Source organism: Carettochelys insculpta, chromosome 2 (assembly GCF_033958435.1).
Source record: "Carettochelys insculpta isolate YL-2023 chromosome 2, ASM3395843v1, whole genome shotgun sequence".
In the NCBI taxonomy this organism is placed as follows: Eukaryota; Metazoa; Chordata; order Testudines; family Carettochelyidae; genus Carettochelys; species Carettochelys insculpta.
This window is the reverse complement of record NC_134138.1, coordinates 279,153,917-279,178,107: the sequence shown is the minus strand read 5'-3', so window position 1 is coordinate 279,178,107 and position 24,191 is coordinate 279,153,917. Positions and strand designations below refer to the sequence as shown.

Genomic DNA, 24,191 nt, shown 5'->3' with positions numbered 1-24,191 from the left:
TGGGCTTGAACAATAAAAATATTTTCAGAATAATGCAGCTAATTCGCTATAGCAGTAGCCATAGTGGCTACCGTTTCAGAACTGGTTAGACGCCACGGCTTGAAAGGGTTTATTTTCAAAGAAGATATTATAGGCTGGAATTACATCAAGAGAGCTGAAATCTTCCCTTTCTAAGGCTGCTGCTACACTATCATGGTCCCGTCGGAGGGGCCATGGTAATGAAGCAACTCAAAGCAAGCTAATGAGGCACTGACATGCATATTCAGCACCTCATTAGCATAATGGCAGCCACGCAAACAAACATCGATTTTCAGATTGACAGTGAAGATGGGAGCAGTTTTGAAATAAGCGCCCCGCTTCGACTTTCCCTTACTCCTGCAGAGCTAGAACGGAGTAAGGGAATGTTGAAGCCGAGCGTTTATTTCAGAGCTGCCCCCATCTTCACTGTCAATCTGAAAATAGACGTTTGTTTGTGTGGCCACCATTATGCTAATGAGATGATGAATATACATGTCAGCACCTCATTAGCTTGCTTCAAGTTGCTTCATTGCCATGGCCCCTCCGAAGGGAACATGGTAGTGTAGCAGCAGCCTAAGGCTATGTCTACACGGCAGCTCTATTTCGAATTAAGATATTCTGGAATAACTATTTCAAAATATGGTTGCTACACACAATATTTCAAAATAGCACTTCGCTAGTTTGAAATACATCGTCTGAACACATACAGCTTATTTTAAAATAGGTGAGGTAAAGACAGGGAATAGTGCTTATTTCAAAATAGCTATTATTTATTAATTATTCAGTTATTTCAAAATAAGCACTATTTCTCCTGCAATGAGGATTGCCTATTTTGAAATAACACACGATTTCAAATTTATTTCGAAATAGCATGTGCATAGTGCAGACGACAGCAAAGTTATTTCAAAATAACAGCTGTTATCTCGAAATAACTTAGCTGTGTGGATGTAGCCGAAATGAATATTCCAGTTACTTCTCTCACATTGTTTTCCCACGGGTGGAACTTAATTGATTTTAGTCCAGTAGATAAGCGCAGGATCCGGTCAAATGGTATTAATGCAGATCAAGAATTTTTTGAATGGCATCCTAAAATCAAGCTTCTTAGCCCAAGACAAATCATCTAAATACATGCCCCAATTTTCAAAACTGCTGAGCACTTAAAAAGTTCAACATGAATAGTTGGGGTGGGCAAAAATTTTGGGGCCAAAAAACAAATTTTGGCCAAAAAAATGCAGAATCAGGGTATGGGTAGTTGCTATCCTTATACCTACAGGTGTGTGTACATAGCAAAGTTACTTGGAAATGTCAGCTGCTATTTTGAAATAACTTTGCAAGTGTCTGCGCAACACAACCACTATTTTGAAATTCAAAATAGGGGATGCCTTATTTTGAATCTGGTACATTAAATTGTACCAGGAACAGTGCCTATTATAAAATAGCTATTTGAAAATAGGGGCTGTGTAAACAGGGAAAAGGGGCTATTTCAGACGTTGATATTCCAAAATAAGCACTTTTCCCTGTGCCTTCTTATAAATAAAGCACAGCTGATCATAGGCACAGAGAATCCCCTTGGCTGCCCTTTGTAAATTCACAGTTTGTTTCAGATCACCTGGTACAATTTGGATGTTACTATGCATTCAGCTCCAGCACTAAGTAATCTGCAACCACCAAGATCCTCATTTAGAGTCACCTCTGGTAAAGAAGTGACTTGATGAAAATGCAACTGGTTCAATGGGAAGCACAAAATATAAAAAAGCTCTCTGGCACAGAAATCCCCTCTTTTCTTCAGAATGGGAAGTTTGAAAAAGAGAGACCTTCAAAGCAACCAGCCTGCAACATCCTAACGAGTAAAACACTTTTTGCAGCAATTAAAAGTAGCTAAGCCATTACTGTCTAAGCAGCAATTGGGATGCAGGGCTGTTTTGTTTTAAGAAGTTGTCTATGACAGCTGGACCATGGAAAGAAACAGAAGTAACAGGAGCCTGAACCTTAGAACAGGTGCAGTGTCAGTCGTGTTGGAAGGAAGGCTGAATGTTTCCTATAGGCTGTAAAAGCTTTCTGGCACATAGCAGGAAAGATGACAGAGGAGAAGAGTGTATTGTATTCCACTCCATTTTACCACACTGTACAAGATTTTAAATTTACTGTTGGCATGTACACAGCCAAATGGTCTAGTACAATTAAGACAGAAGGCTAGAGGTTTCTGCACATAACTTCTTGAGGTAGAAATAAATTCCATAGTGCTGGTTTCCTAAGGTTCTGTATTATTAATATTACAGGGACTCTCGGGTTAAACGTTACTTAGCTTTTTAAAAGATAATAATGTTCAAAACAGATCTGAAAATGTTACTGTACAAGCAGTGCATAAAAGAGATTACCCAGACATGGCTTTTTATTATACACCTGCGCATCAATTACTGATACCTTTGATGGCAAATCTGATTTTAAATGCACGCAAACAACAGCAAACAGCATGTGCACGCTGCACAGATTACAGCACTAGCCTAGGTTTACAAAACAACTGGTATGTAATAAAAATATGTTCATAGAAACAAAAAATTCATAATATGGATTAAAATGAGGGTGAGCAGAAGGGGTGGTTGACATGGGAAAAGACAGATTTGGAGTTGTAGGCCACAGAGGTGCTATGTAGAGTCACAACAGGGTAAAACCATGGACCCAGAGAGATTAATGGAAGTTTTACAATTGATTTAAGGTGTTCAGTATTTCGCCCCTTATATTTAAATGTAATGAGAGGAGGGAACCAGTGATGTGATCCCTGCAGACCAGATTTGTTTCAGACTGAGTGCTAGAACAAAGAACTTCTTACTGAGGCTTGTTCATGGTATGTACAAAGCTATTAAACTAAAATGGAAAAGGAGGCCCCAGTTGGTATATGGGCTTTCTGTGACACATGGACCTCTGGAGGACTATGGCCGGAGGGGTTGAGTGTACCCTGGACTACAGGATAACCCTGGGTTCCCCAAAAGAACATCTCCAAAGGGCCCTAAGGGAAGCCTGTGTCACATTGCTCAGCACCATCAGTGCAAAGCCTGTGCACGCTGTTGTGCAAGGAGTAGTGTGTCTATACTGGGAACTGTGCTCTGCAAGTCCGTGACTAGGTGAAAAGCAGGTTCAGGTAAGAAATATGTATCTGTCTGTTTTGGCATCATGCGGTTCACAAGGGGAGTCCCCGTATGTTCTGTGCCAAAAGCTAATGAAGGGCTGGGATATCTCCAGAGAGATGAAATTTACAGCAGAGTCCTATTTACAGATAAGGACAAGGAACTTTGAGGGGTACAACAAAGGGGTACAGAGGTACCTCATTCCTTCCATCTGTGAGGACAAGCCCCCAGTGGGCTTGGCCTTAAGAGAGGGAGCTCAGCGAAACTGGTTGGAAATGCTCAGGTCTGGAAGGAGGTGTGAGAGCGTTTTGCCCAGTTAACCAGAAAGTGTTATGATTTTGTTTAATTATGGCCATTTTTTTCCAACACTCTGAATTTCTCTCATTAGAATCCATCTTCTTTGATGATAAACTCATTATTGTTTTCACTATACAGATAGAATCAGAGAATAATAGGACTGGAAGAGACTTCAAGAGGTCATCAAGTCCAGTTTCCTGCATTCACAGCAGGACCAAGCACCACCTATCTCATCCCTGGTAGGTGTTTGCCTAACCTGCTCTTAAATATCTCCAGTGACGGAGATTCCACAGCCCTCCTAGGCAATTTATTCCAGTGCTTAACCAGCCTGACAGTTGGGAAGTTTTTCCTGGTTCCAACCTACACTTCCCTTGCTGCAATTTAAGCAAGTCTTATGCATTAAATAAGATGATCACCCTGAGCTGACTCTTGCAGACTGGCGTGTAGTATTGGTAGCCCAAGGACCAGTGCATTTCAACAGCAGCCCTGGGAACTACAAGTTTTGGACTACCAACTGCGGCATGCTGAGAGAACTTCCTAGTTTCTGCCAGGATGTGCCCTCTGCCCCCAGCAGGGTCTCCGCAGAGACTGAGCTGAAGCAGCTGTACAGGCTGCAGGCAGAGGAGTGGGGCTGCTGAACTGTGATCCTGTTCTGTGTTTTTTTACAGAATAAATCCTGTTCTTGGTGGTTTGTCCGAGCGGGTCTGATCTGAGGTGCACAGACATTAACACACCACACAGAGCATGCCAAGGAGCCTCAGACCTAGTCTCCCCCAGGTAAGTGAGAAATCACAAGTCTCCCCTTATGCTGAATCACCTCACGCTGGGGTAGTGAACAGGAGGGGTGACATTGCTTCAGGAAAAGCAGGCTTAAGGGCAGATCTATACTAGGGAACAAAGGCAATCTCAGAGACGAAATTCTAGCCAAGCAATTTGCACAGCTCGAATTGATGGATGAGGATTGACTTTCTGCCCTAGTGCAGTCCACGGCTCTTCAGGCTCGCACCAACGTCCCTTATTCCATGCAACAGCCTGGAGTAGCAGGGTCGATGGCAGAGCCCAGAGAGATCGATTTTTCTGCGTCTTAACACATATGGCGAAATTAAACTCCAGACGATGGACTGCAGTATCTTGATTGTCTGATAAGTATAGATCAAGCTTAAGAGGTCTATGTCCCATGGAAGAGGGGCTGGGCTCTCCAGCAACATGCTCAGAGGACTTGGGGGTTGGAATGCGTTATCCCTAATCTGTACAGAAAGAGCCAGGCCTGGAGAGGCCTGGAAGGGAGTGTTTTTTTTGCCAGAGGCTGGTGGTTTCAGGGAGGTGACCCACCACAAGCACCTACAAGACTTCCTCATGCTAAGGGCCAGTCATAGCAAGATATCTCACAGCCCTGGGGACCCCCGGGAAGTGTTATGCTTTCAAACTGGAATCTGTACCAGCTAAAGCTGCTTGAAGGCCAGACGCCTTACAGGTCTTTCACAGCAACTGCTTTGCTTCTGGTCTCTGGGCATTGGCAGCCTCTGAGATTTGAACAAACCCCAAATCCCCACAAGACTGAACTTCACCCAGCTTTTCACAAATTTCAGAGGATTTCACCACAAAGCCATACGCTGGCCAGGGTCTGTTCTAAATTCACCCCAAGGTTTTCGACCTTTCCACAATGATCATCTGAGTTATTAACAAAATTCAAAGCCAGGGAAGTTTCCCATGGTTGCTGCTCCTGTTAAAAATATTTCTCACAGCTGAACTCTTAGTGCTTTGGAGACTACAGATTTTCTGTTTACATATGAACTATAGACATGAGCCAAAACACTATATCCAGGCTGACCAGAACTTGGCAATGCAGGCCTGGACTGTTGCTCAAGGGCTCAGCCTCTTTACTTCTCTCTCTCTGTTAGATAGCCAAAGGTGCCTAAATATTATTTATACAGCACCCAAACCACTAATGGCACTTCACCGACATCACCAGACAGCTCCTTCCCCTGAAGCCCATGCAACCTACTCGAAGCGATGACCTTACAATGAAGACAAAGGGAAGGTGGGGAAGGAGGGTGAATTACAGAATAAATCATCACACGCATGCACGTTGGCTGACACCTGGCAGCTCACTGACAGCGTAACCGCCGTGCTGGTGCATGTACTGTACATTGTCGCTAGTTGCTATGCTGCCATAGAGATAGAAGATTAGAGGAGGGTGGGGACTAGAACAATGTTAATCAACCTTCTGTGTTGCCAGACTACAACCAGCCTCGCGAGATGTAGAAATATATTATATTATATTATATTATAGTTCTCTATTTTCCATTATGGTTATCATTGTAAAATGGTTATTTATTGTAAAACTTTTAATTATTTTTCCAAATGCTCATGGCACACCTGGGAGTTGGTCATGGAACAAGAGTCTTCCACAGACAGCCATAGTGTAAGAAACACTGCAATAGACAATGGCGGCTGGGAACAACAGATGGCAGCAGGCAGAACAAACCACAAATCAGCCCGTGTGGCAGCTCTAGCACTCACATTCTCTCACACAATCACTGGACTGGCTGCATGTGCGGAGGAAAGACCTGCATTCCCCAAGCCAGTCACCTAACATTAGCCAGAGGGCAAGTGGCAGCTAATATCCACTTACTTTCCACATTCAGCTTGGCCTGGGTCTTGTCCTCGAGTGTCTCGCAGCAATAAAAGCCCCGGTCTGCAAAGGTGATGTTCTTAATGGTCAAATTGTGTTTTGTTCCCTCAGCCTTGATCTCCATGTTGCTGCTGGGCTGCAGGACAATGCTGTTCCTCATCCATTTCACCTCCGTGGAAGGCTTGCTCAGCTCCACCTCCAGGGTGACCGTGCCCCTCTCCTCAACTGTTTTGGGCTCCAGTTTCTTTGTGAAGGTCACCGGCGCCTCTGGCAAGTGAGAGGAGACAAGAATAAAAGTGAAGAGAGCGTGGAAAGCTGGCATCCACCAGGGAAAATGGTGGCTTCTGAGGAACTTGAAGCTGAGGAAAAACCATGTGCACAGAAGCAGCATCTCTGGTCCTGTAACCCACTGGACATTATTCTAAGTTATGGAACCCAGGCATTTTTCATCCCCATTACCAAGTCAGAAAGCCAGTAGAAGGGACATATGAAACCACACATCCCACAGTGCAAATCGCAGTCACTCAGAAGGATCGTATTCTCTTACCTCGGACCGTCAGGCTGGCTTTGCTTTCCACTCCCTCCGCATTGGCTGAGATTTCTGCTGCATCCTCCAGGGTCAGGTCAGTGATGGTGAGGCTGTGGCTGGTGCCCTTCTGAGAGATCACATACTTCTTACTGGCTTCGATTTTGACACCGTTCCTGTGCCATGTCATCACAGCATTGTTGGGGGAGATGACGCATTTGAATGTGGCCTCCTTCCCTTCTTCAGACACCATGTTGTGAAGGCCTGTTGTGAACTTCACCACTCTAGGAGCTGACAGAGAAGGAGGAGACATTTTAGCAGTTTGTACATGACAATCCCCAATAGCGTGAGCACCTCCAGGGACAGTTTCAGTGATGGTCAGTGGTCTGGATCCTGCTAGAGATATTTCATTGTGAGACAGTGTGTGATCACAGTAACGTACTCACATTACATCTTACTGTCCAACTTTTATGCATAGCGGACCATCCCTAGAATAGGAGCTCGTGTGTAAAGGAAAATCTTGGGCCTAGATTCAGAATCCTTAACCCCAAACTCACATCCAGTACCAGGACCAGCAAGTCCATGGCCTAGCTAAGATGAGACTCCAGTTCAGATTGTCCCAAAGTCACACCACCATTACTAATAGGAACCTTTGCCATTTTTGAAGGACAGTGGTGGAGCTCTACCCTTCGCTGACTAGGAAATCAGTTGAAAGCGGAACAACCAAACAAAAAAGATGAACATCCTCTTAAATTGCAACCATTCAAAAGAGGTCTAAGGGGAGACTTTTCAAAGCTCACCAATAATTTGAAATTTAAAGTGGACACGGTGCAGTAACAAACGGTGGCTTTGCATGTACTCCTATCAAGGCTGTCAGCAGCGACTGACCCTGGGACCTTCGCTACTGAAATCACAGGGCTCAGGCTCACGAGATGAAAGAGCAACTTGGTTAACCTTGCCTAAGCAGCAAGATATATTGCTGTGACTACATCCAGCAGATGGCAGCATGATCAACCTATATTAAACTCATATAATCTGCTATTGTTTAAATAGTAACAATACAAAATCTATACTTTTAACTTGCCTCAGTGAGGTAGCCGTGTTAGTCTGTGTCTTCGAGAAAAACAAGAAGTCCTGCGGCATCCTATAGACTAACAGATGTTAGTCAGATCTGTTAGTGTATAAGGTGCCACAGGACTTCTTGTTGTGCAGTTCACTCTCATTTCTAGGAAGCATCCACATACAACATATGTGCCTTTCTCTCTTTCAGAATGGTGATCAATCATGTTGAACTGCAAGATGGAGGCTCTTATTTTCCCAGTAACTGGTTGAACCCCTCTGGTCGAGCAAACTTGGGACTGACTGGTGCCAAACGAGAGAATTTTGCTGAACCACATTCAATATGTCAATATTTTCCAGCACATCACCAACACTTTCACTGTTTTCTGGCCTCTTAGAAGACATTTAGGGGTAAATTACGGCTAAATAACAGCACAAAACACTGAGAGCCAGGACGGGTGGCTGGAAACAAACTTTATGGGACCACAGGAAATGTGGCCACACCGATGATAAGTGGACATCTGTCTAATTAAAAAATCATGCTGGACCATGGACTAGAGAGTGCTGGACGAGAGAGGTTCAACTTGTACAATGTATTTCTGCATGTAGCAATAATGTCCCCTGTCTTCTTAAAGTGGCAGATTTTTTTTAATCCAGTTTATAAGCAATGGAATGAAAGGAGAGGGGAGAAGGATATCATACATAATGTCATGGATCTGGCTAGGTACCTTTGGGGGTGACCTGAATGCTGCTCTTGTCATCCCGGGATTCACAGGAGTACTCTCCCCCATCTTCGGTCCGGAGCCCCATTATGGTCAGGATCCGCTTGACGCCATCCTCACGAATCTGGAAGTGCTTGCTGGGTTTGACTTCAGCTCCATTCTTGTACCAACGCACATCCCCCTGAGCCTGGCTCAGCTCACAGGTCAGAGAGATGGTGCCTCCAATCTCGGCATTGACAGCTTCTAATTTCTTGGCAAACTTCACAGGGACTTCTGAGATACATTGGAAGGAAAACAAAGAGAGCAGAACAGATCACAAGATTGTTTTCTTAGCTTTATTTTTTTAAATAGGACTTTTAGAGCAGAGGAAGGTGGGGAATTCAAGACCTCGTCAGCAAAAGATACAACTTTGCAAATTGTGACTCAGTAATAATAATAGCTACCTTTCGTACACCAATTTCAAACATTTCATGAAACTGCGTAAAACATAAGAACAGCCATAATGGGTCAGACCAAGGGTCCATCTAGCCCAGTGTTCTCCTTTCCTACAGTGGCCAATGCCAGATGCCCAGAGGAGCGAACAGAACAGGTAAACATCAAGTGATCCCTCCCGTCATTCATTCCAAGCTTCTGACAAACGGAGGCCAGGGACACCATCCCTACCCATCCTGGCTAATAGCCATGGATGGACCTATTCTCCTTTAGCTCCTCTAGCTCTTTTTTGAGCCTTATGATAGTCTTGGACTTCACAATATCCTCTAACAGGAGTTCCATAGGTTGACTGAGCATTGTATGAAGAAATTCAAGTGCTCATTTTACACCAGGGGACTCTGAAGTTAGAAAGCAGATGAACAACTTGCCAAAGGTCAAACATGCACAGAGTGCGTCAGGAACAGAACCAGATCTTCTAATTGCTGGGCCAACACCCCTTCTACTGAGCCTGACTTCCTATCCTTGGGAAGTGGAACAGACACACACCTTCAAGTGTATTTATCAAGTGACATGTCCCTCACACTTTTACAGATCATTGAGTTGGAAGGTTAAAAAGAGTCCTTTAAAGTAAAGTAAAATAAAATAAAATAAAATAAAACAACATAAAATCTTTAGACACTTTTTAATTCTGGAAGGACAGAAATCAGAAGGATGTGTTTAAAAGGCTGGGTTTGAGATTGTCCTCTCCTTTTTTCTTTTTGTTCTGCTTTCTATCTGGCCAAGCTAACTCACCTGCTGAGCTGGTACATCACATGTCGTCTTGACAGGGAGACTTTGCCATAGGCACCCTATCATCACTGCTTTGGAGTAGGAAATGACACAGCCTTCAGTCTGTAGCCCCAAGAAGTGGAAGTCACTCTCCAGTGCTGGGTATCCATAATCTCTCTTCCCTCCTCGATACCTATCCATCCAGGGCCCCTAGATAGTCCCTATTTCCACACTCCCTGAGTACCTCACCCACCAGAACATATTTAGCCCCACAGGTCAGCAAGTGAATGTCTTTACGAGCAACCTTGATATTAACTACGTCTGGCTAATAGTAAACATTGTGCTGGGAAATTATTCTGTTCCATCAATTTTAATTTTCCTGGGATTTGGATAGCGGCAATGTTGTGCCACTTGCCGAGAATTTTTTCTGGAAGCGAGACTCTGTCTCAGCTAGGTCGATGGGACTATAGACAGAGGAAGAAGTGCTAGGATGGGCTTTCCTGGCTGGTCCTGCTGGTCCTCTGGAAGCCAGTGCTTGGCAGGTCTTAGTGCTTCCTTCCCTGACTGCAGCCTCACCACCCCACCTATTGGGACCAACGGCCTGACTGCAGCAATCTGGCAGCTGAGGGATTGCTAATGTGTGGAACCTAGTGTACGAAAAGCAGAGAGAGATGAAGTGACTTGCCCAAACCATTATCCTTTATTGTTGGAGGTTAAATTGGGGTGCAGCTGCTGCACTAGCAAGTTGAAGTTTGCAGCTGATATAATTATCATTGAAGAAGATGAAGAGAAGCTAGCAAAAACGGTGCCGGTGCTAAACAAGGAAGGGAAGTGTTATGGACTGGTTATGGACATCGATAAACCAAAACCAATGGTATTTGGAGGTAAGGAAATAGGAAAGAAGATCAGTGGGATTGAAATAGAGAAGTTCACATATACGGGGAGCAACATAACATAGGATCTAGACTGCAAGAAGGAAACAGCTACTAGAAGAGTGAAGGCAAGAGCGAGTTTGAGGGTGAAGGATAAGCTCTGGAAAAGCAGAGAAATTAGCTTAGGAATGAAGCTGAGCGTGTTGAAAACGTGTGTATTCAGCAGCGTGTTGTAGGGATGCAAGACATGGGTGATAATGAAAGATTTAAAGAGAAGAATATTGATATTCGAGAGGAGTTGTTATAGAAAGATCTGGAGAATAGGATGGATGCAGAAGGTCACCAACGAGGAATTATATAGGAAGATGCAACAGAAAGAGAACCTGCTGCAGAAGGTTATAAAACACAAGTTACAGCTATTTGGGCTTATTTGCAGAATGAACGACAAACAAACAATCAAGATCCTGGGATTTGGCACAATGGACGGTTCGAAGAGGAGAGGCAGACCCCACAGAGAATGGGGAGATGATGTAGTAGATTGGTGCAGAGCTGGTCTACAGAAACTAAACCACTCCGCACTGGACAGGGAAAGGTGGAAGGAAATAGCGAAAGAGGCATCAGACACCGACGGGCACTGAGCCTGCAGTTGTTGATAATGATGATGAGCCGCTGCACTCGTCTCCTGGCACGGGTAGGCAGACCTCTCCCCTCATTCCCCAACCATACATCATTACCATAGCTTCGCCCTGTGAGGCAGATGGTTGAATCCATTCACTCCTGGGCCAACACTACTCCACCACTCTGGGCTAGTCTGTTGTCTTCTTCAGTCTGCCCTGAATAAAAGGGCACCTAGAGCAGCCCAGGCCCAGAGACACAGGAGGGGCCAGACAGTGACTGGGAGCCACGGTTCTGTCCCCACTTGCTCCATGGGGAATTCATGCTATCCCCTAAGCCTACCTCCTGGCACAGCTTATGTCCACCTCTGTTCTGGTGACGACTCTGCCTGAAACCCACCCACCTGTGGAGGTGAGGGAAGAGCATTCTCCCCCCATGCTGGTACCAGTAATATGGGTAGCAAGCCCTGATGAATAGGAGGCATGTGCTAACCCGCTTCCCCCCCCACACATGAGCATCGTGTACGGGCCAGGAATCAGCACGGTGAGCGTAAGAAACACCTTGCTTTACTCTCATGGACATTTAGGGACGTGGATATGCTGGAGCACGGAGGCAAAATCAGAGCAGCCTGCGACCACAGCAAGGGGCCTGAGACCACAGCAAGAATGAAAGTTTGTGGACCTCCTTGCCAGGGGATGTTGTGAAGGCCAGGACTTTAACAGGGTTCAGTAAAGAACTAGATAAATGAGGGGTTTGGACATAGTGAATAAGAAAAAGTTATTTATTTGTTCCCATAACAAAAGAACTAGGGGTCACCACAGGAAATTAATGGGTAGCAGGTTTAAAACAAACAAAAGGAAGTTTTTTCTTTGCACAGCACATTGGCAACCTGTGGAACTCCTTGCCAGAGGATGCTGTGAAGACCAGGACTTTAACAGGGTTCAAAAAAGAACTAGATAAATTCATGGAGGTTAGGTCCATCAATGGATATAAGCCAGGATAGGTAGGAATGGTGTCCCTAGCCTCTGTTTGTCTGAGGCTGGGAACGGGCAACAGGAAAGGGACCACTTGATGATGACCTGTTCTGTTTGCTCCTGGGCATCTGCTATTGGCCACTGTCAAAAGACAGAACACTGGGCTAGATGGACCTTTGGTATAACCCAGTGTAGCCATTCTTATGAGGGTGATTTTCGAATTCATCCCCTAGGCCTCCACCCTCAAGGAAGAACCATTTGACATTGTTGGGAATTAAGCCGACCGCATCTGTTGCTCTTTTCTCACCTGTCACCTGCACTTTGAACTCCTGCTTGTCGCTCATTGTCTCGCAGGTATACACAGCACTGTCTTTGCCCTCAGCCAGCTTCACAGTCAGAGTCCTTAAGGCCCCGTCACTCTTCATCTCGTACTTTTTGCTGCCCTTGATCTCAGCTCCATCCTTGAACCACTTGACTACGGCAGTTTCAGGCATTACTGACGTGGTCAGCGTGATACTCTCACATTCCTGAACGATGATTGGCTCTTTCTGGATGGGCTTCTTTTGGAATTTGGGCTCTGGTTCTAGACAAGTAATCAAAATAAATAAATGGGTTGGTTTTCTGCTCCCAAGAACAATGGTTCTCAACCAGTTTTTGCTCCACTACTCATAAAATGATCCTGAAATTGTCCCATGATCCACTATATGCCAGGAATATGTCTAAATGTTTGCAACCTGCTGTCTCATTAATCTTTAATTGCCTGGGAAATGACCAGGTTTTCCTTCATAAAAGTAATTTGTTATAGAATCAAAGATGGTGGGAAAAATACACACATGTGCATACATCTGGAGCCACTAAGGTTCTTGTTTCATAATGTTGGAACATTACTCTGTCACCATGGTCTTAATTCCAATTCAACTCTATGGACTCACTGCACTCTGCCATGTTTTCTTTGTTTGTACCTACTATCCAATCTGCTCAATTTTCTCCTCCTCTGGCAGTCTCATCTCCAGCTCCTATAATGTACTGCAGCCCTTTAACACATGCTGCTACAGGATGGACCTCTCTAGTCCAGCACCCTCGAGACCTGACTTGTCAAACAAGAGAATTTGCCAGACCACGGGAAGTCAATGTTGTCCAGCAGCATTACCAATTCTTTCACTGCTTACTGGGCTTTTAGAAGACATTTAGGGTAAATAACAGCTAAAAAACAGCACAGAACACTGAGAGCCAGGACTGATGGCTGGAAACAAACATTATGGGGCTATGGGAAACTTGGCCACACCCATGATAAGTGGTCATCTGGCTAACTAAAATCATGCTGGATTATGGATGTTGCTGGACGAAAGAGTTCCAGATTAGAGAGGTTCAGCCTGTACTCCATTTAAATTAGTACAGTTCGTTCAAGTCACCATTTCTTCTCTTTAAAACCATTCCATGTCTACCTCATTTTCCAGCCCACAGGTGCTGGAACTAGAGTTGTGGGGGCAATTCTGCACCCACTGGTTTGAAGTGGTTTCCATGACATGGATGGCTTACAGTTTGGATCAGTGGCTCTCAGCTCCCCGCTATACGCATTGTTCCAGTGCCCCTGTTCAGCCCATTATTTCTGTAAAATGATCTGAGATTATGTCTCAAGCAAGCTTGATACAGAAGACCATCTTTGGTATCCATGTATCATCCATCCTCATAACATCACCAATCCAGCGAATTAATAAGCATTACTTCCAAGTCCAACGTAAAAATAAACCATATCGCCCCATGTCTCAAAGTAAAAATAAACATAGTATTGTGTTATACAACATAGAGATTAACAGCCAAATTCTGCCTTCAGCTACCTTACTCTGATAACCTGTGTTGTAGTTATTAGAATCCATTGCTGGAACATCTGGGCAGAGCTTTGCCCGATTACCCACAGGAGTTAAGGAATATAAAACATTCACTCCGAGCACACATCTTACAGAAGAAACCACTGATTTCAGTTCTGCCTAGAACAAGGGTTGATGAGAACACTCACCTACTGCTTCAACCTTGAAGGTCAGTTTCTGGCCTGCGGCCTCACATGTGTACTCGCCAGCATCTTTCCTCTCCATCTGCTGGAAGACCAGCTGCCGGGATTTGCCCTTAGCCTCCAGCTTGAGTTTGTTGCTGGGGGTGATGAGTTTCCCGTCCTTGTACCACTTCACATCAGTCTTGGCTTGGGCCACCTCACAGCTGAGGGTGGCACTCTCGGTCAGCACAGCCTTCACCTCCCTCTGCACCTTCGCCTGGTTTGCAAAGGCAGATTCTGGTTCTGATTAGGGAAAAGAAAAGAGAAAAGTGACTGGTTAACATAAAACTAGCCCACATGATAGACTCACAGGCTCCTTCTTTAGAACTTCTCTGCCATTTGCCAGCAGTGGCGGTTGCAGCTGGAGAATGTTTCCTTTTTCTTTTTTTCCCCTGCAAATTAAGCCACAGAGTACAAACATTCTTCCTTCTTTATTCATATTTCCATCATAAACCAATAAAATCACCCAGGCTTCCAGAAGGGACTCTTAGGGATCTTGCCCAGGGCCATTTTCAGCAGGAACTTCTCTTTTAAAAGAACACCATTACTCGGGCAATACACTGACCATAAAGACCTGATTTGGCAATGCAGACAAGTGCACACTCATGTTTCATATGAAGCAGCTGGCAGTTCCTTTACCCACACATGCTGAAAGTTGCCCATGTTAAGCACATCGCTGAACCAGGTACAGCTGTGCAAACTGCAGAGTACCTTGCAGGAGAAGAGGGCATTTGCCTACACCAGAGTTTCCCAAATGGTGCTCTGCAAAAGGAACCCTGGGGTTCTGCAGAGTGAAAACAAGGGTTCTGCAAGAAAATAACATTACAATAACATGTTATGATTAAAAATAATAATATTTAAGCATTTATGAATTGTTTTTAAAAAATTTCATTTGCGTTTGCCCTGATAAGTGTCTCTGTGTAATGCCAGCTTAGCCAGAGAGTGGGGACGATGATGTGTCTATTCAATGCTGTGCACGCAGTCAGTCAGTGGTGCAAAGGCCTGTTATATACCACCATAAATCCCCAAACTCACTCTCAGGGAGCGTGGATCATTTTGGGGCAGCTTACGTCGAGAACCTTCACCTTTTCCAAGACGTGTGTTTCATCAGTTTTTACCCTTCACCAGCACATACTTGTGCGAAACTGGGTTCTCGGATTACGCAGCAACAAAAATGAAATACAGAAGTTGACTGGATGCTGCAGCAGATATGTGAATCCAACTCTCCAGTATTAAACCAAATATAAAAAGAATTTGCCAAGAAAAGAAGAAATACCTCTCTTTGCATTGAAAACTGCCAATATAATGCATATTAGTTTTGAGCTTTATTCTTTGCATGTTACATGTGATTTTTATTTTTAAATATGTGCAGTTAAACTAAATGCTGATCTCATGACCTGTTTAGCATTTGTTTATTATTATCCTTACTTATTTGTGGTCCGCTTTTTCAGCTCCATACATTAGACTGTTATTAGGGGTTCCACAAAAGTCTTTCGAGTTTCAAAGAGTTCCATGGCCAAATAAAATAGGGAAATGCTGGCTTAGAGAAGTTGTAGAATCTCCATCACTAGAGATATTTAAGATCAGGTTAGATAAACCTCTAACCAGGATGACATAGATGGTGCTTGGTCCAGCCACCAGAGCACAGAACTAGACTTGATGACCTCTCAAAGTCCTTTCCAATTCTAGTATCCTATGAGTCTATGACTTAGCTTATGTCAATAAGCTTGCAGCATCTGGTTGGATCAAGAGAAAAAATTTTCAGCTAAAGGACTTCAAAAATTCACAGTTTTGGCTCAGTTTAGGTGAGTGCTCGAAAATGTGGACACTCCTCCAAAAAAAGTATCATAGCACATTAGGTCTCCAAAGCTAGACCACGAGTCTTGCAAGAATTGTTTTTTTAAGATACATCTGCCTACTTTAGCAAGTGAGGTTTAGGTTGGACCTTAGGAAACCTTCTTATCAGGGTGGTTAAACACTGGAATAAATTGCCTGGGGAGGCTGTAGAATCTCCATCATTGGAGATATTTGAGACCGGGTTGGATAAATATCTAACAGGGATGATCTAAACAGTGCTTGGTCCTGCTCTGAGGGCAGGGGAATGGACTCAATGCCCTCTTGAGGTCCCTTCCAGTTCTAGCATTCTGTAATGCTATGATTCTGCCTTCCTTTGAAGCTGGCAATGTCAAAGCCTAGTTCAGGACAACACTTATGTACATGCTTAAAGTTAAACACATGCTTATGGGATGTCCTGAACAGGGATGTTGTCCAGTCTCAGGAGCTATAAGAATGACCCTATGGTGATAATTAGGCCCTTTACAGAAGAACACGGGAACAGCCTGTACACCAAACAAATGAAAAGTATGGACTGATTGTTTTTTAAAAGTCCAACATCTTTGAGCTTAAGAAAGTTTGATCCAGATTTGGTTTGGATTCTGAATGAGAGTTTGGGCTGGTTGCTGCACTGGTTCACCCATCGCCAGTTAGGACCAGTATATGTGAGTGGGACTCCACTGACTTCCACCTCATCACTCTTCATGCAAAGGCCATCTCCTGAGCAGCCCTGGCCAGATGGGACCACCCTTCTGCGCATCTCCCCTCTGCTTCTTTTCAAATCTCTACTGAACAGTGCTCCTCATTCCCTTTGTCTGTGCTTCCTCATTTATTTCCCCAATACGTTAGGCATTGAATCTAAAAGTAACATGCTGTTCTGCAAGGACGATATTAATTACTTTAATTATTATTAAAGGCCCAGTTTAATAGGGTAGATTGGTGCAGAGCTAGTCTACAGAAACTAAGCCACTCCACACTGCACAGGGAAAAATAGAAGGAAATAGTGAGAGAGGCATCGGACACCAATGGGTGCTCAGCCCACAGTTGTTGATGATGATGATGACTCTTAGGACATACTGAGGCACTCTGATGCTTTGGTAAGTCATTAGGCCAGATCATCAGCTAGCATAAATCAGCCTAGTTCCTAGCCTGCGATGAGGTGACACCAGTTTATACCCGCTGAGGGGCTGCCTCACTGTATAAAGCAAAGCACACACAGGTATTGCTGTTAATGTTGGCCTGTTTTCAGACACGACTGCATTGTTGGGAATCCCAGAGGGTCCTTCTCTCACCTGTGACATTCATCTTGAAGGTGAGTTTCTGGCCTGTGGCCTCACAGGTGTACTCTCCAGCATCCTTCTTATCCACCTGCTCCACAACCAGCCGCCGGGACTTGCCATCAGCCTCCACCTTGAGTTTTTTGCTGGAGGTGATCAGTTTCCCATCCTTGTACCATTTCACGTCAGTCTTGGCTTGGGCCACCTCACAGCTGAGGGTGGCGCTCTCGGTCAGCACAGCCTTCACCTCCCTCTGCACCTTCGCCTGGTTTGCAAATACGATTTCTGGCTCTGAAATATAATAAGATTTCAAAGGAAGTGAACCCACAACTTCAGCGCCACCAACACCTGCACCGGAGCCAAAGGGGAAAAATGAAACCCATGCCTCCGGTCGGACAGCATGCACTCAGAGATCTCCCACCACCATGGAAACCACTGTCTCCTTTCCTTACACAGTAAACTATCTTGTTCCTCTTTCATTGGGGATATGACCAGAGCGATTAGGATCTATGTTAGCACACCAGGAAGGCAGGCACACTGCTTATTACCACACTGAGCTCTCATTCTAGGTGATCCCCCTGCCTGCCTGGCAAATCAGATCAGCTGGTGAGTCCTTAGCAGCTACTTCAAGGATCAGAGCAAGGGCAGGCTTTAGCAGTAGGGCCTTGACTGTGTAATTTCCTTCCTGAGGACATCAGCTAGAACCCCACTGGGAGTGCACAACTGCTTCGTGTTAGCCATCATAGTGTTAAAGCAGTATCTAGTGGCAGGACCACACTAGGTGTGGTACAAACATACTGTAAGAACCAGGCCTTGCACCAAACAGTTTGCAGCCTAAATCAGTGGTTCCCAAACTTTTCAGCGTCACGCCCCGCTTTGGATTTTTGAGAAATCTTCACGCCCACCCCCCCACTTCTTCTTTACCGTCATCCAACCCCACTTTTTAATAAAATATTCCATTTGTAATTTAAAATAAATACAAAAACTTGAAATAAAATGTTATTTACAATTAAGAATGAGCACAAATATTTTTTCTTGGACCCTTCAAGGTGCTTGGTGCAGTCCCAGCCGGCCAACTACCTGAGCCCCATGCCAGCCTCCAGGGCTGCCTGCGCCAGCCACAAGCCCGCCTGAGACCTGCGCTGCCAGAGCCACACACCTGGGCTCCGTGCCACTGGGGTCAGCCACCCACCTGCCTGCCAGCTGCCCAAGCCTGGCGCTGCTGGGATCAGCTGCCCGCCTACCAGCCTGAGACGCCTGAGCCCTGCGCTGCCAGGGCCAGCTGCCAGCCCGAGCTGCCTGAACCCTGTGATGCTAGGGCCAGCTGCCCAAGTACGGTGAGTTCCACAAGCCACCCACCTGAGCCCCTCCCATCCCACACAGCCAGGTACTAGCCTCCCTTTCTTACCCCATCCCCATTGCCCTCACCCGAGCCAGGAACCCCCAGTCCCCCCATCAAACCCCATTCTCCTCCTCTTCCCCCCCCACAACCCACAATCTCTCATCTTTGCAGGAAGCAGATACCTCCACGTGGGTCTTCACTGGCTGCCTGCTTTTTATAGCGGCTGCACCTGGTCACCCACATGAAATAGCGGGGGCTGAGAGCCGGAAGCAAAGTCCTTCTCTTTCTTCAGGTTGGGGGAATGATGGTGGGGGCTGGGTCGCCGCGAGTCCCCCTCTTCATGCCCTCCCAGGGAGTCATGCCCCCCAGGGAGTCATGCTCTCCCAGTTTGGGAAACCATGACCTAAACAGACAAAGGGTAGCAGGGGAAAACAGACACCCAGAGGGGAAATGACTGGACCAAGGCCACACAGCAGGTCAGTGGCAGAGTCGGGAATAAAATCGAGCTCTCTTACTTTGCCAGTCCAGTGGCAAGGCCATTGCTTCTCTGTGCAGTGTGGTTTGCTCAAATCATGATTATTTAATCTCCCTCCTTGCACTTACCTATTTACTTAGATATGGAAGAAGCCTACAGCTGGGACAAGGTCCTGGTAAGCTTTCTAGCTGGCCCACCAACCTGAATGTATGATTCAGTTATTGAATTCCCTTAAGGTAGGGCACCTCGTGGGTGGCCAGTAACAGGTGCTTCATAAATCCTTTGAAATAGTCATTTAACCTTTTCGTACATTGCTACAGGGCTGCCGGGGAGGGGCACCTCTCCTCTCTACCCAAGGGTGGCGTGTGGCTTTGTGGCACTGGCTTGGTTGGGGCATGGCCCAGAGCTGCACCAGCTGAGCGGCAGGTAACAGAGCTGTCAATCTTGTGGTGTAGGCAGAGCGGATACATCCAGGGCTCCCCATGCCTTAAAGATCCTGCTGTCTACACCAAAGCAACAGCGGCCACTGGCTGGCCCAGGATTTGCTCCAAAAATGGTGGACAAAATTCCTAATAAATAACATTACTTCATTCTCCTAAATCTGCTACAAAAAGGAAAGGGGGATAAAAAAGGTTTTCTCTCACCTGAGATGATAACCTGGAAGGTGAGTTTCTGGCCCGCGGCCTCACAGGTGTACTCTCCAGCATCCTTCTTCTCCACCTGATTCACGACCAGTCGCCGGGATTTGCCCTCAGATTCCACTTTGAATTGCTTGCTGGAGGTGATCAGTTTCCCATCCTTGTACCATTTCACGTCAGTCTTGGCTTGGGCCACCTCACAGCTGAGGGTGGCGCTCTCGGTCAGCACAGCCTTCACCTCCCTCTGCACCTTCTCCTGGTTTGCAAACACAACTTCAGGTTCTGAGATTGGGGGAAACAATTTAAAAAAGTTAATTCCCCCATCACTGGCCTTCAGCATCAAAAGACAGGTTGGTGGAGATTTTGCCCAATGCATATTTCCCGAGTGCTCCATATCTTGTAACATTTAAACTAGATCCCACCTAATGTTAGAAAACACAGTCCTTCTCTAGCACTGAAGTATGAACTAACAGGGTTTTTCCATCTCTGATCTCTATGATTTTTCTGAATTCTGCAATTGGAAGAAATGATTGCAGCTGTTACATTCGTCTACCAGAACGTCACTGCACATCACCCATCAGATGTTTGTGTGCTGGGAGAACATTCACATTAAAACACAGAAACAAGGAGACATGCCCTTCATCGTGCAATCTAGAAAACAGGTGGACTCAAAAAGAAAAACACAAATGAGTCCACATTCTGGGGTCCATTCTCGAGCTTTCCAAAATATCACAAAAGTTCTCGATCCATGGTTTTGCTTCTATGATTACAAATGGACATAAACTACCACGCGTCTCTGTTACTCTTCCAGGACTATTCCAGGCCATGTCAAGGACTAGTTTCATGCATGAACTCCTTGGTTAGTTGGTTTAAATTTATTATACTCCATCTTGGGACAGTAGGAGGAAATCTTGTCCCCACTGAAGTCAGTGGGAGTTTTGTCATTGACTGAAATGGGGCCAGGATTTCACCCCGGCTGTCGGTGAGTCTCATCCCAAGACCTTTCCTTAGCTCAGAGATGCAACTTGACTTCGAGATGATGCCTGCAAGGGCCGTTTCTAGGAAGCGTAGGTGTGAGTTCAGTTGGCTTCCCATGTTCCTTCATGTCTACTTCATTTGACCAAATTCCCCTTTGCTGTGCCCATGACAATGGGCTCCACATGGACAACAATGTTCCAAATGGCCCTTCTCCAGTCTGCCCTATGCCCTTCTGGTTACCCCGCCTCCTAACACCCCAGAGAAAGGGTCAGCAGCACCAACAGCTGCTGTGGACCCAGGGGCCTGGTGGGAGGGGGACTGGCTCCCTGCCCCTGGAAGGGTGGGGCCAGTGGTGGAAGGGGTGGGTCTTAAGGCAGTCAGCCCTGGGCCCCCCGGCGCTCCCTCAAAGGCACATGCAGAGCAGCAACACAGTGCTCTGAAGCATTTCTAAGGGGCCACCCGCTCCAGCAGCTGGTGCTGCTGCTCCATCAGCAATGGTGGCTGGAGCTCCAGGCCCCTTTGAAATGCTGGGCCTGGGGTCAATTGCCCCCTTCTGCGTCTCCCCCACCCCACTTCCCATCGGTGGGCCTGGAAAGGATCCTGCTTGGCTTATTTCTTCGACCTCACACATAACCCTGCTCATGCTCCTCACTAATGAATCACCCTCGTTCTTCCCCTCCCCCCACATCTTCCTCTCTGGCTGCTCCTGGTCAGTAGCTGCCACCAATGGTCTGCCTGGGCTCTCTTCTGTCCTGAACTGATCGACCCCTAACTCCTCAAGAGGGAATGACTGTTTCTGATACTTGCTTACCCCTTTCTCTTTCTTCTCAACCCCTCCTTCCAAACCCTCCGCCTTACATGTGCCCCTTCTTCCCTCATTCTTCTCCTCCCCCCAAGAGCCAGCTGCATCTCTTCACGCTATCTTCGGGAAGTGAATCTAGATGGCCTACATGGAGCCCACAGCAAGCACAGGAGTCTGAGCAGACACAAATGAATGCTAACCCTGGCTCCAGCACTGACTCCCTGCACAGCTTTGGGGAAGACACTTATCTTTTCTCTTCTTCAGTTTTACAGTAAAGAACATAAGAGGTAAATCAGCCTCTCTCACCTGTAGCAATAAGCTTGAAGGTCAGTTTCTGCCCCGCAGCCTCACAGGTGTACTCTCCAGCATCCTTCTTCTCTACCTGCCCTATGACCAGCTGCCGGGATTTGCCCTCAGACTCCACTTTGAATTTCTTGCTGGAGGTGATCAGTCTCCCATCCTTGTACCATTTCACAACAGTCTTGGCTTGGGCCACCTCACAGCTGAAGGAGGCGCTCTCTGTCAACACAGCCTTGACCTCCCTCTGCACCTTTTCCTGGTTTGCAAACACCTCATCTGCCTCTGCAAATAGGAGAAGAGGAGAAAATCAAGAAATGACCCTTCCTTTTGAGGCAGGGGTTTCGGGTTCTCCATTCATGGCTGAAGCGGTTTAAAAATAAATCTAGCTCTGGCAATTTTACTGCTAGAGACAAGGTGAAAGAGGGGATATCTGGTACTGGATCAAGTTCTTGTGGGTTATTTAATAGAAATACTGGGCATAACTCTGACCTGGGATCTTTTAAATACCAGAACCAATCATTATCCCAAACTCCTTAGGGGAAGAACTAAACATCCTGTCTAAATATAAAACCTCATTCAAAGCTCTCGTTTAGTATCTAAACTCTGCCACAGTGCCAGAAGAGCAACAATCCAAAGACCAACAGGACACTGGAGCCATATCTCCTTGAATTTGGAGGGATTTTAGATCCAAATCCAAAATTTTTGTATCATTGGAACTCCAGCTTCAATCTCTCTTGAATCTGGTGAAAGTGTACACTTAACACAGGTCCAGAGACAGGACTTCCTGTTTGTCCCCAACTCTAGAGTGAAGCATGAAAGTAGATGCATCATTCTAGATCCAATCCCAGAAGGATGATGGAACTTCAAAAAAAAAAGTTTGGAAAAGCCATGAACTCTCGTGCTTCATGTACAAGTCAATATCTAACTAACTGGGGTCAGGAAGGGGTTCTCCCAAGGACCAGACTATTCCATAACTGGCCATTTTGACCTGCTTTGCATCTTCCTCTGAAGCAGCTGGTACTGTCCACTGCAGGAGACCAGCTACTGGCCTGGATGGACCTCTGGTTTGATCCTGTCTGGCAATTGGGATAGACCAGTTATTCTAGCTCTGTCAAAAGCTCAAAGGGAACCTCAAAAAATATTCCTGAACTTGATCCAAAGTCCACTGAAGTTAAGACATTCTGTCCATGGACTTCAATGGTTCTTGGACCAAAACTCAAGTTTTAGGTTTGCAATAACCTTGAGATTCAGCCCAAAATCACCCAAAGGTTCGCTGATGGTTACAAAACTTTTCAACAAAGCCGGACACAGCTTGGGACAAGCCGACGTTGCTTTATAGCTCTCAGGCAAAGTTCCTGCTGTTTTATGTTTTCAATGGGAAACCAAGTGAAAGGTGGTGGGTTTAAGCAAGCTGTGCTTTCAGGTACTGAGTTCCTTCAGACCTAAAGCGCCGGACAAAACACTGCTGGAGACAGGATGAGGCAGACCCACCAGACTAAAACCAGGAGAAATAGGTACACAAATCCCTGTGAGATGAAACCAGCTAGCTTCATGAAACTCAGGCCCTGGTGACATGCAGCACCGTTCACCATTGTGAGGCAGAGCCCACCACCTTGTTCTCTTATGTAACTACTAGAATGGGTGCGAAATCATCCTGTTATATGTGATGCATGCAGAGCTTCTAACGACAGCTTTAAATCAACATGGCAACTGCAGCTTCTTGGAATTAGAGGCCTGTACGTTCACTGTGCTTTCAGTAAGCGCCTGGCCTGAAAGGCTGGGCACAGAGTGATTTTCCAGGGGGGCAAAGGCTGGCTCATGTGTTGTGGATCCTCTGCAAGAAAGACGGTCCATGAGGCTCTTTGTACCACACCTATGAGCGTGCTCATTTCTCTGCAAAGACCATGAGGGAAGAACAACTCTACCCCTATGAGCCAATTCATCCCCCTTGAACTTCATCTGAATCCAGGGACAGGATTTTAGGTGCTGAAACAAACCAAACTAAATGCACAGTCCACGGCATTCCAAGTTATTATTACTTGTATTATCACAGAGCTGTGGTGCCCAGCCATGTTGCACAGGAGGGCCGCCTAACCTTACAGATTCTGTGGCCTTGAATAGCATTTCAAGTCACTGCTGTTACTTTCCATTTTGAGGTCCGCTTGCTTTGCATGTCTTTAGATAAGTTGTTTCTAGGTATGGTATTGCCTAAACACACACTTGTGTAAACTAAAATGATGTAAACGTGACAACAAAACTCCGAGGAATTGTCTCTCAGTAGACTGTGGTGGAGCAGACTGAGGTGGGTCTTATGAAGTGCGGTGCCTCTGAGCACTCTTGTAGAGCCTACAAGTCTCAGCTCCAGACCAGGGACTGGGCCAGCAAAAAGCAAAGAGGCAGCCCTGGCCCCAAATGTCTGGAGTTCGATTTCAGGGGCTAGAATTTTTCCCAGC

At 45.8% G+C, this 24,191-nt stretch overlaps 1 protein-coding gene across 4 annotated transcripts in view; it reads right to left on the bottom strand.

The window, feature by feature from the left end:
- Positions 1-24,191, bottom strand: part of OBSCN (obscurin, cytoskeletal calmodulin and titin-interacting RhoGEF) — a 270,890-nt gene that overhangs the window by 171,539 nt on the left and 75,160 nt on the right. For all 4 annotated transcript variants that reach the window (XR_012644111.1, XM_074985301.1, XM_074985298.1 and 1 more), the window contains exons 14-21: positions 21,745-22,020; positions 19,665-19,940; positions 17,219-17,494; positions 14,061-14,336; positions 12,351-12,626; positions 8,389-8,655; positions 6,623-6,892; positions 6,076-6,342 (exon numbers count right to left, since the gene is read on the bottom strand). Coding sequence is in view for 3 of the 4 variants with exons in the window: in XM_074985301.1 (XP_074841402.1) it covers positions 6,076-6,342; positions 6,623-6,892; positions 8,389-8,655; positions 12,351-12,626; positions 14,061-14,336; positions 17,219-17,494; positions 19,665-19,940; positions 21,745-22,020 (2,184 nt within the window). In the remaining variant the exon portion in view is untranslated. The remainder of the gene's footprint in view (positions 1-6,075; positions 6,343-6,622; positions 6,893-8,388; positions 8,656-12,350; positions 12,627-14,060; positions 14,337-17,218; positions 17,495-19,664; positions 19,941-21,744; positions 22,021-24,191) is intronic.